The 12034-nt window shown below is 33.4% G+C and overlaps 1 protein-coding gene across 29 annotated transcripts in view; it reads left to right on the forward strand.

The window, feature by feature from the left end:
- Positions 1 to 12034, forward strand: part of LOC135693915 (uncharacterized) — a 37865-nt gene that overhangs the window by 21174 nt on the left and 4657 nt on the right. For 22 of the 29 annotated variants that reach the window (XR_016145064.1, XR_016145065.1, XR_016145058.1 and 19 more), the window contains one exon: positions 3143 to 11860. Coding sequence is in view for 1 of the 29 variants with exons in the window: in XM_089114497.1 (XP_088970623.1) it covers positions 822 to 1231 (410 nt within the window). In the remaining 28 variants the exon portion in view is untranslated. Of the gene's footprint in view, positions 1 to 821; positions 1375 to 3142; positions 11861 to 12034 lie in introns of those variants that run through there. The other 7 variants (XR_016145079.1, XR_016145070.1, XR_016145080.1 and 4 more) reach the window with 6 other exon arrangements.

Genomic DNA, 12034 nt, shown 5'->3' on the forward strand with positions numbered 1-12034 from the left:
TTTTACTTATCACAGTCAATAATAGGTTTCTTTGAAATTGTCTACCTCGAACATTGCTGTACATTCTAAACACTCAACAGTTACAATCAAAATATCTACCTTCAACCAGGGTCCACGCCACAAATTTGTCAGTGGGGGGCAATGCTAGCAAAAGTGGGGAGGCTAAGGCCTCTTTCAACTTTTATTGCACCTTCGAAATTACTTGCTCTGTGAAAAATTTCAGGCTATGGCCCCTATTTCCCTCCCTGGTGACGTGAGCCCTGTCATAGTAACATTGTTGCCTATGAAATTTTTTAACAAATTAATCACAGCCAGTCTCGTTATCATTTCATTCTATTTACTTCAACCAAGAATTATTGCTCTAAACAAAACAAACTTTCACTAACTCTACCGCTGCTTGCCTTAGAACAACTAACCAGTCTAAAAGACAAGGCAGGTAGCGCTATTTTAAAACCTATTTGATGATTTCAAGAACTGGTCAAAGAAGAAAATGTTTATGAAAAGAAAGTCTTGCTTTTCCTATAACTCTTTGTTAATCTAAAAGAGGGAATCTCGAGCACCATAACTCCATAACTGCAAAAGGAAATGGGTTTAATCTACTTAAACAATCTTTAATCTAAAATAATCCAATTTTTGAAGAGTGCACAAATTACAAGCAATGTGGTCACAGTTTTTTAGAATATCAAGACTAACAAGCCTGTACTTCAATTTACTGGTTCTTATAAAAACAAAGATTATATATCACATACTTTGCCAAATATTGGGAGGCATCACCCGTCTACAACGTAAAATCAGTTTTAGATTGTTTCTCTCAATTACAGATTATTCAGGATATATAACTAATGTCTCCGAAGAAACGGTCACAACTCCAGGAAATCCCTATTTTACAATTCAATTAAAAGTTTCCGCAACGGAACAGATAGCAGTGAGAGAAATGAAGAAATGGAACAAAGATGTAAGCTGGGATATCTTCATCCAAAAACAAAATGAAGGTGACTCTGTCACTTCATCAAATATAGCTACTGGCAGACAGGGTATCTCCTTCTTCAATTCCTCTCAGAGAAGTGACCTACTCAAATATTCCTCAAAACTAAACTTTAATCATTCTGATCAGTTACCACCAACTGTCCAAGAAATGAAAAAACAAACTTCAAGCCTCCATTCTGTCCAGGGACAGTTACAGTGGATCGGGGAAAACAAGTTAATGAACTATCCCAACCAAAATACGTAAGGGATGCGGTTCTTTCAGACCGCTCTGGCCACGTTCAGATTTCGTTTTGGAATGAACAAATAGAGCAAATAGAGGAGCTTCATACTTTAAACATCAGCCACGTTGCTGTTAAGCAGTACCGTGGCATAAAATTATCAACAACAAACGTGACAATCATAACAAAAATTGACAGCGAAGAAACATTCAATTGGGAATTTGTCGATATGGAAACATACTTGTCAGATGCCGTAGTTGAAAAGAAGATGTTTTGCCCAGCTACTAAAGTTTCCCTTGCCAATACATGTGTAAACAAAAATTGCACAAGAAAATACCGAAAACAGGTACTACAAGTACCGAAAAGTTCATAACATGCCCATTTTCCACTCGCTGCATGCCAATTGCAAAAAGCCCCCTCACCTTAACGTGTGAGATAACCATTTTAACAAACAATCATCAACTCTCTTTAAATGCTACAGCTGATGTCTTGGCAAGATTTTTGAAAACAGATGTTGCCCAATCATACAAAGAATTTCTTCGGAGCTCAAAGATAAAATTCTACAGCTTGAACAAATCGATATAAACTATAAAAGTAAAAACAACCAAATTAACCGAATTTCTCATCATCAATGCTGAATTGCTCCATTTACTTGACACCATATTTTTTTGCCAGATAATGCCTTTAGTTATATAATTACAACTCCTGTAACGATAAATGTTGCATTTTTTTCTTAAAACCATGTTATCCAATCATGACTTCTCCTAAACAAATACTTGCCCACTAACCAAAAACACCCAAAGATAACAACAAGAATTTGATAAACGTTAACAATAGCAGGGAAGAGCCAGACCATAAAGCGATAAGGATAAACAATGAAATATTTTTCTCTATATGCAGTAAACAACCAAACAACGTCGATGTGATTGGTTGCGAACAAAAACTTTGCTACTCGCATTAATGTCTATGTAAAGACAATTGTTTTTCGAACCATGTAATACTCGCAAATCGAATTTGGTTATGACATAAAATACATATGATCATTTCACAATAAGAACAAAACAACTACGACCTACAATAATGAACCGTATTCGATCTTTTTTTTGAATAACTAGATCAACCTCGACCTATACAAAAACATAACAGATTTTTACGAAATTAACATTTCAAGTAAACTTTTACTTTGCTGGAGAACTATCAAAAAAATTTCCTTTCTAAATGAAATAATTACACTTCCTGTAATTTTATTGTAACTTATTCTCTCCATCTAATACATTTCCAAACAGCTCAATTTGTTAAATTAATTGTCATTTTAGTAATTTCCGTAATGCCGTCTTTTTTTGATTTTTTTTTAAATTTGTGCTTTTTTTGTAGATTCGATTTATTTGTAGTACTCATTATCAATTAATGAATGCGTTATTTCTTTCTAATTGGAAGGTATTCTTTGGATTTGAGTTGATTTACATTAAAGACTAAAACAGTTTATATATCAATTTTGAGAAAAAGCTATTTTGTGTTTAATAAACTCCCTTTTTGTCTTCCCTGCTGTTCTTTCACAGACGAGCTCGACTGCTATCCTCATTTTAGAATTATGATTATTATAATCAACCACAAACATCATCAAAAATTATAATAATGCTGCACTAGAACGCTATCCATCTTTTGTCATCGTCTTTATCTTCGTTTGCGTCATCAAAATCATGGAAACATTTTCATTTTGAATTCTCAAACACTACAGTTACAAAGCTCACAAGATAAGGTACTTTGTATATGGCTTGCCTTCAGCTGTTACACTAAGTCCTAACAACAGAAAGATAAACTGACAATAGAGAATAACAAGACATTATGTATGTATGTATAATTTTATTACATTTATTACAATTTAAAATTAATGAAAACGAAAAAAAGATCTAATTACAGATATATAAAATTTACAGATAGAAGTAAAGAACGTGGACTAAAAACACCCCAGGTTAAAAATGGCAGGGATAGCATCAAAAAGGTCAGTACGATCTTGTTTCCATAATGGTCCCTGCAGAGGTATTTTAAAAAAGAAATGTGTTCATGAAAAATTGGTTTGCATCCAAAACTAGAAAAAAGTAATGCTGGAAAAATGTTAACTAGAACGTTGGCTGAATTTGGGTTATCAATAAATTATGTAGAGGCTATCCTCCTCACCTTGTAGATCACCAAAGAATTTATCTTTGATCTTGTGTTTGAAACTATTGACATTTTTTGAAGATTTTAGTTTTGACGGTAGATTGTTCGAAATTTTGGGACCTAGATATGAGAGGCAATTTTTCCCTGAGTTTTTCTTTCGGAAAGGTTGATTCAGTTTGTTTTTAGATCTTCGAGTGATTTTGTTCTGGCCAACTGGTAAGAACCTCTCCGACATGTATGTAGGGTGGGGCTGAATTATCAAAAAATTTGAAAACCTTTCCAGTCATACATTCGTTAAAAAGATAGAAGCTCTGGGTTGTCCCATGTTTGGTTATGCCGGCAAAAGATGTAGTAGGTAATAATAAAAATAAAAATGATAATGATTGATAATGATAATAATAATACTAATTATAATAATAATAATAATAATAATAATAGAAGAAGGAAAAGGAAAAAGTTGATGCCTACACAGATCTTAAAGTTTGAAATTCGAAAATTCTTAAAGTTTGGAGAGAGGAAGTGAAGAAAGTCGTTATAGTTCCAGTTATAATTGGTACATTAGACTCTGTAACAGGAAGACTCCAGAAGGAATTGGAAAAACTTGATTACAGAAAAGGTCTTAAAATCATCCAGGAAGCATGTTTACTGGGATCTGCAAGAATAATCAGGAAAGTGCTGGACACTCCAGGAAAAGACTGAAAAGAAATAAGGTTGAAACTCAGATGGAGCACTCACTATCTCAGGATCTGAAACAGAACTTGATAGTGTTTAAATCCAGTATCCAATGCTGTGTACATTTGCAATAATAACAATTATAATAAGACAAGTGGTATGAGCACAAACCCGAGAAAGTGACTGAAAAAGAAACTGCTACTATATTATGGGAGATGCCTGTGAACACAGACAGATGGTCATCATGATATCGCAAAGTTCAAGCACATTATTTTGAAAAGTACATCATACAAGAAGTTGAAAGCTTTCCAGTTCTTTCAAGAAGGGTTTATAAAGAAGATTGACGTTGCAACAGATAACAACTTTTCTTATTTTGATGTCAGAGTCAAAGCTTCAATGAAGAAGTGTTTATACAAAGTAATTTTAAAATTGTCAATCAATTCTGGTGATGTTTGCTCTGCTGCATGTACTTGTCCTGCTGGTATTGGTCTTGGTGGTTTTGGCAACTGTAACCATGTTGGGGGTGTTCTCTTTGCTCTTGAAAACTTCAACAGACGTGGTTTACGAGAGTATCCATCTGCTGTAACATGGACTTCAAAGCTGTCTTTTCGGAATGTTCCAAATTCATCTGCTCTTAAATCCATCAATCCCTTTCCAATAGATGAAGTGATAATCAAATTCAAGTTTGGAAATACAAACAATCAAGTTTAGAAAGGACAATGATAAAAGTAATTTGTCTCGCTATAAATTCTTTGATCCACATGCTCCATTTGATAAAGCTATCGATGATAAAAGACTTGAAGCCCTTAAAACGTAATTGGCAGAAGCATTAACAAACAGTGGTTTATTTGGCTTTCATGAAATTTCTGAACCTGCAGATTTGAATATCCAGTCTTTTCTTCTATGAATCCATCTCCTTAAATGAATATTCTAATATTTCAACTTCCTCTTTCAAAGAAATGATGGACATTTATTGCTTAAATACAACATTCTCCCAAGAAGAAATTTCCAATATTGAGAAATCAAAACATGTTCAATCAACAAAACTTTTACTCTGCTGCTGTAAACACTGTTGAACCTTTTTCAAAGCTTAACTCTATGTTTTATAAATCTTTCACAACGGCTGCAACTTGCCATGGCCAGAAACACAAAGCACATGTTGAAGAGCCTTATATAATGCTACTGAAAAATAAAGGTATTGATGCTCCTCAAGTTTCTGAAGTTGGTCGGCAATTGTCTTCCTCATTTTTTTATCTTGGTGCTTCATTAGATGGTGAAGTCACTTACAAAAATTAAACATGGAGATGCGAAATCAAATGTCCATTTTCCGAGTTCAACATGTCTCTTCAAGAAGCTCTAATGGTGAGAAGTTATTTGTTGTTGAAGATGGTGGTAGTTTCAAGCTGAAGCGCAAGCATGCATACATCCACCAAGTTCAAGGCCAATTTTTGGAGGTGTAGATCGTTGTGACATGTTGTTGGCACTTTATAGAAGAACACTTGGAACCAAAAAGTGGTATATGAATGAAGTATATCACTGCATTGGCCTCAGCATTGTGAATTCGTGGCTGTGTTACCACTGTCACTGTGATCAAAAGAGGGTCCCGAGGAAAAAAATGCTGTTGCACTTTGAGACAAGAGTTGCCAATGGCCTGCTGTTTGTAAACAAATAGATAGATAGATAAACTTTATTTACAGAGGATAAACCTGGTTAGCCTAATAACTAATCTTCCCCAGGGTCCTCTCTACTAACTACGCAATAAAATATAATACTTTAATTTTAAAAGAAAGTGTCCTTTAAGTTTCTAAAAAGCCTAGTAACAATTTTGTTTAAAGTAAAGTTTAAGTATTTAAATCTGAAACGTGGAGGTAATGCTGATACGCTTTTCTCTTGAAAATTCTCAGTGATGTTGAGTGATGTCTAATGTTGAGTGGAAGTTCATTCCATATTTTACTTCCTTTTATTGATATTGAGTGATCAACCTTTTTCAGTTTTGATCTGGGCACATACAAGTTTTTGTGTGATGAACATTTCGTCAATCGCTGTTTAATCTGATTTTGATGAGTAAACAAATCAGTCATATATTTTGGTGACGAAAGCCCGAAAGCAAACGAAACCCCCACTCAAGATCAACCTAAAAGTTGCTGATCTGATGGTAATGTGGAAGTTGCCACAAAAAGGTCAAACCCTGTCCCCCATTCAAAGGTAAGAGGATATGATGTTGGCCATTCTCCAGTTTTTGAGGAAACACAAGGAAGATGTAAGAACTGCAAAGGTGGATTCTCAAGAATCAAATGTTGCAAATGCAATGTAAAGCTTGTGAAAAATAAGAACTGTTTTTATGACTTCCACCACTAAAACTCAAAGACTGCCCTCTGATGTTGTAAAAAGAAATATATTGTTGCATTGTGTCTGATGACTTTTTTGAGGAATGACTCCAGTGACTCCAATTATTACTCCAGTTTTTTGTCAGGCATGAAAAAATTCAAGATTTTGGGTTTATTTTTACTCTAAACATTTGGTAATAACTAGGATACAAATAATGAAAAAGGATACAAATAATAATAAATGTTTTTCAATTTTCTCAATATTTCATTGCAAATTATTTTCTAACACACAAGTACTGTTTGAGCATAAATTATTAGTTTTCCTATGGCAGTGAATTTTACCCGCATCTTAATAAAGTTGTTGTCCAACAACAATTTGGAAATACCAAAGAAAACCAGAAAAAAATTTTTCTTTGTTTTTTGGCCTAAATAAGAGTGAAATAAAGCCATTTCACAAAAAAATATTTTATTAACCAAAAAAACAAAATTCATGAAGGAAAGGGCTAGGCCTATTTTTCACTAGCGCTTTGAATTGAAAGACGAACTTTCAGACTTATGTAGGATTAATTCCAATCATATTTTAAATTAAATTCAAGTGGAAGGGTTTTGAATAATCAATCTTTCAACAATTTATTTTTTCTCTGACACATAAGGAACATTCTATTTGCCGGGGATTCCAATCACAATTCTATTCTACGATAAGTTTTGTGCATTTCTGGATAATTCAATATAAATATTTACTTGTCGGATAAATGATTCTTTATTATTTGAGAGAGCTGTAATAAAACGTTTCCAACCAAGAAATACAACGTGAAAGTGTTGGACGTACACTTTTTCTTTAGCTTTATAATTTAATAGTCGTACTACCAAGAAAGCCTTTAACAAAGCCCTTAATTCTGGGGCGAAATATTAGTATTTATGTTATATAATGTATTTTGAAATTCTATTTCAATATACATTATATTCAATATACATAATATTTCGTACACACTAAAAGAAAGACTAGGGTATTTTCAAATTGCAACTGAGGCTGTAAAATAGTTTGAGTTTGCTCTTACCGTACTGCATTTCTTCTTTCGTACACACTAAAAGAAAGACTAGGGTATTTTCAAATTGCAACTGAGGCTGTAAAATAGTTTGAGTTTGCTCTTACCGTACTGCATTTCTTCTTTCGTACACACTAAAAGAAAGACTAGGGTATTTTCAAATTGCAACTGAGGCTGTAAAATAGTTTGAGTTTGCTCTTACCGTACTATCTTATATGTTTACGCTGAATGTGTCAGCATGGGTTGAGACCTATAACCTGTTGACCTCCAGGCTTTATAATCGAATATTTTGAAATTTGCACAGAGTAGATCAAAATGATGGCGAATTGAGTGTTACCTATCGCAGTGTAGAGCAAAATGAAATGTAATCTTGTTTGTAGTATATTTTCCACAGCTTTCCGTTATCAAATAAAGAATTGATGGGTAAATGGCTTGTCATGAGAAGAAAAAATTGGCACCCAACATGATCGCAAAGAATTTGTGAAAAACATTTACTTCCCAGTGATTACAGCTAGCATTCTTGTTTACCAAACTATCAGCCATTAGGGAAAAAACATTTGAAAAATGATGCAGATCCATGTTTTTCATTTTCCGGCCCATATCCAAAAAAGGAAACAAAAGAGCGAAAACCAAGGAAAAGGCCTAGTGCTTCTCGTAATAGACCCACAACCTCAACTGAGAAGAAACCTAAGCTTGCTGATGACCATAGTTATGTTTTGAAGATTTCCCCTAGAACAGTTGCAGAAAAATATAAGAGGAAACTTAAAGAAAAAAATAAGATCATCAAAAGGTTGAGAATAAGTAACGTGAGAAAGGAAAAAAACTATCAAAGGCTAAAAAGGCTCAAATGCTAAAAATGCACGTGTAGCTGGACTCTAAAAGCCATGGTATGTCCCAATATGCACTTTCTGACCTATGCACTAGATGGTGATATACTAGCTAGAATAATAACTGAAGCCATAACTATGGTGTCCCCTAAAAATATCACCATGGCAGAAAAACTAAGGGCTAACATAAAAAAGCTGAATGTTTCTTTCCGCACCTGGTAAAATTTTTTTTATCATTCTAGATGTCTGTCATATGGAATGCTTTAGCAGACATTAAAATATTTTGTACTCCTACTGGGGAAAGTATATCATGGGAGTATGTGTTGGCATTATATAGAGCAAAGAAAAAAGCTGTGTTAAATTTAGCCAACAAACTTAAGACCCAGCATGTTCAATGGCAGAACCACAAAATGAAAGTGGGTACTGCTGCACAGACACTGAGTCATTCTGTTGCAGCTGCCATTACTTTATAAGAAGCCTCAAACTTGCAGAGTTTAGAGACAGCAAGGCCACAAGTGAGTTGAAAAACATCTTTGACATTTTAAACTCGAAAAGCAAATTTGGTAAGCACACAAAGCAGCCAATCACACCTGATAATATCCTTGAGCTTCAAGGTTACCTGAATAATGGGATTGAGTATCTGAAGTCTCTTAAGAATACAGCAGGCATTCCAATAATCAATGGGTAAGTCGATAGTCATAGTCTAGATACTCGATAGTCACACACTGCTTGCATGTTAATTGAAAAATATCTTTTTATAGCAATGAAAACCTGTGCATTTTCAATCAATGCAACCAAATGCTTGAATTGTTCCAAATCTGGTATCAAACTCTGCTACTTTATTTCTCATCTCCTTCTCAGTTTTTTTGGTACAAAAATATATCTAGGGCCAAGGATTCTTGAAATTGCATTGCATACATTAAAAATGACAGATGAAGCAGTATTGATACCAATACCAAAAGTGTTGGCAGTCATGTTAAAAGGGCCAGTTTCTTTGAGAATTTTTTTAAGCACTTATGAACAAGCCCTAACTACCAGTGTTTTCTAGAGACTCTTCGTCTACAGAAATAAATAATTAATAAAGATTTATAAATTATTAGATTCTCATCAATTTCGATATGCTGATTTGAAGCTTGAACTCACATGGCGTAATTCTGAATGTATTGGTCATGCTGAAATTGTGCATTTATCGTTTTTATGATTGCTAGAGAAAAATCTGTTGCACACCTAGATTTGCTTTTAAAAGCTAAAAAAGATAAATATAACATGGATAATCTACATTTTAAGTTATTCGGCACAATATTCTAGTTTTCGTCTAGAGCCATTGTTATTTTCATCCTCAGAGCAATGGTGATTCATTGAGTCAATATTTTCAAAATTGACACCCATGGTCACCGATTTTATTTTTTCTTTTGTAGGAACAAAAGACAAAATTTTTTTCTTGAGAAAGACAAAATTTGAAAATTTCAGTCAAATATCTCATTTGGTTTGTAAAATAAAGCGATTTGAAATGCTGTGTTTTTTGTGCCTTGATTTCTTCAGTCCACAATTTGATTTTAATAATCTATGACATTCCTTAACGTTTGTAATTTTGCCATAAACATGCCATACCCTGTAAAAAACATTAAATCCAAAAATGGCTTTAAAACTAAAATAACATTAATGTTGCTTATTCCATTTTTAGAGAAAGAAGTGAAGAAAGTTGCTGAAGCAGCAAGTGTTCCACCTTTTGGCTCAAAATTAATCATGTTGGCAAAATATTCCAAAGTTGGTTTTTTGTAAGTTTGTTATATACACAAGCAAATTGAGGTTGAGCAATCTTTACTTACTTATTCAATAATTGGATTGATGGACTTCTAGAAATTAATTTTAAAATAATTTCAAGCCCAATTCAAAACCTATAATCATTCACGAATTGCTTGTTATTAAGGGTGTACGTTAGGGCTAATTTGGGTGGTCTCTGAAAAAAATGTTCTAATAATTAAGGATGATATCTTTGAACTTACAACAGAGTTTGAAAATCGTCATAATGTTTAGAGAATCAATTGCCAGAAAACTATGACCAATAGGTTACTAAAATATAGGAACTCAAATACTCTGTTGCATTTATTTTAGTTGGTAATATTATCTGTACACTTGTGAAAGTTTTGAATTTTGGGAATTTCACAAACTGATTCAGGGATAGTTTAACAAATAAACTGATTTTATATTGAGAAATACAAATACATATCAAATTTTTTTTATGATTTCAATCTGCAACTTCTAAGTTATGTATTACAAATTAAGAAATGTTACATTTTATTCTTTCTTTGATTTTTGCAATGTCATTAGGATTCAAAGAATACTGCCTGTTGTCGGTGCACTTTGACATTTTGATTCTTTACTAAACATAGACTTACTTCTTGAGCCCCTGTTTCACTACTGCTTGGCTTGACAGATGCTACAACAGAGACTGATAATCCAAAGTACTCAAAAACTGGTGCTCACGACAACTTCTTGTCCTACCAATCACAGAGCAGCTTTTTAAATACGGCTTTATGATTGGCTGGAACCTCGATCTCTTCCATTATGAGGTATCATTTTTGAAACACCCTAACCTTCTTGTTGTTAGCATTACAAAATATCACAGTCGAGAAATGGCAGATAACTGTTTTTGAAAGTTGGCTGCTTTTGAAGATTTTGAAAGTGAATTCTATTGCAAAGCGTATAATGAAAAACACATTTTTGTGTTCACCCTCTACTGAAAACGGAGACACTTTGTATCCATTTTTGAATTAACTTTTTGTCCTGAGGATATGTCTTAGTACACTTAACTCACAAAAGTATCACGCCGGTTTGACAAAACAAAGAAAATAATGACAGTGTTTAAACAACCTGACCAGCGAAATTTGAAATTTGCCTTTCTGAACCCGCCAGGCGCTAGTTAATGGTCAAGAACCAATTTTAAACAAAACTTTAAAAAATTGGCAACAATTTTAATCGAATATTTGAAATATATCAAAAATACTTTCAAAAGATTAAAGTGTCAATTTTTTTATTGATGAGCCACAGGTTTGTTGCCAGCCACAGGGAACAATAATTTACACAACAAAGTTGTTAGAATGTGGAGAATGCAAGGTATAGAAAGATGAGAAGACCTAATTTTTATGACTTCTCTTTACCAAAACATAAAAACTCCTATTTACACGAGTAACTAACAAATATCACAACCCAAGCTAATTAACATAAGAATAAGCACTTGAAATGCTCACAGATGTATCTAAAAACATTTTTGTTAATAGTGCTATACGTTTAGCAACGTCTACACAAATTTTTTCAAGGTTGACTACAAAAACAAAAAAAATTAGAGTAATATTTAAAATTGCATTTGTGTAGACGGGACCTTCAATTAAAAGTCCTATCAAATTGCAGCTGTGAATAAAATTGTGCAATTTCAAGTAAAAGAATAAACAAGGATGACTAAAATTGAAGAGCCAAAAACTATTTTATCACTGACAGGGAAATGATGTTATCTCAAATTATCTCAAATTCTGCAAATATCTCACAGTAGAGCTAAAGCAAACCGCTGCCTACCATCCTCAAACCAACGGCTTGGATGAAAAAACGAACCAAACTGTAAAGAGGTAGGTCATAACTTCATATTATCATTATAAACAGCTAAATAGCTGAATAGAATCGAATCAAATAGAGTAACATGAATACCAGAAATGTTTAAATGTAGCGAAAATCGATGTTTGATTATGACTTTTCTACTGTATTCTTAATCACGGTATTTTAATCATCAGTGAAGTTATTTT

The sequence above is a fragment of the Rhopilema esculentum genome, chromosome 20 (assembly GCF_057945365.1).
Source record: "Rhopilema esculentum isolate cy_ngs chromosome 20, ASM5794536v1, whole genome shotgun sequence".
NCBI classification, from domain to species: Eukaryota; Metazoa; Cnidaria; class Scyphozoa; order Rhizostomeae; family Rhizostomatidae; genus Rhopilema; species Rhopilema esculentum.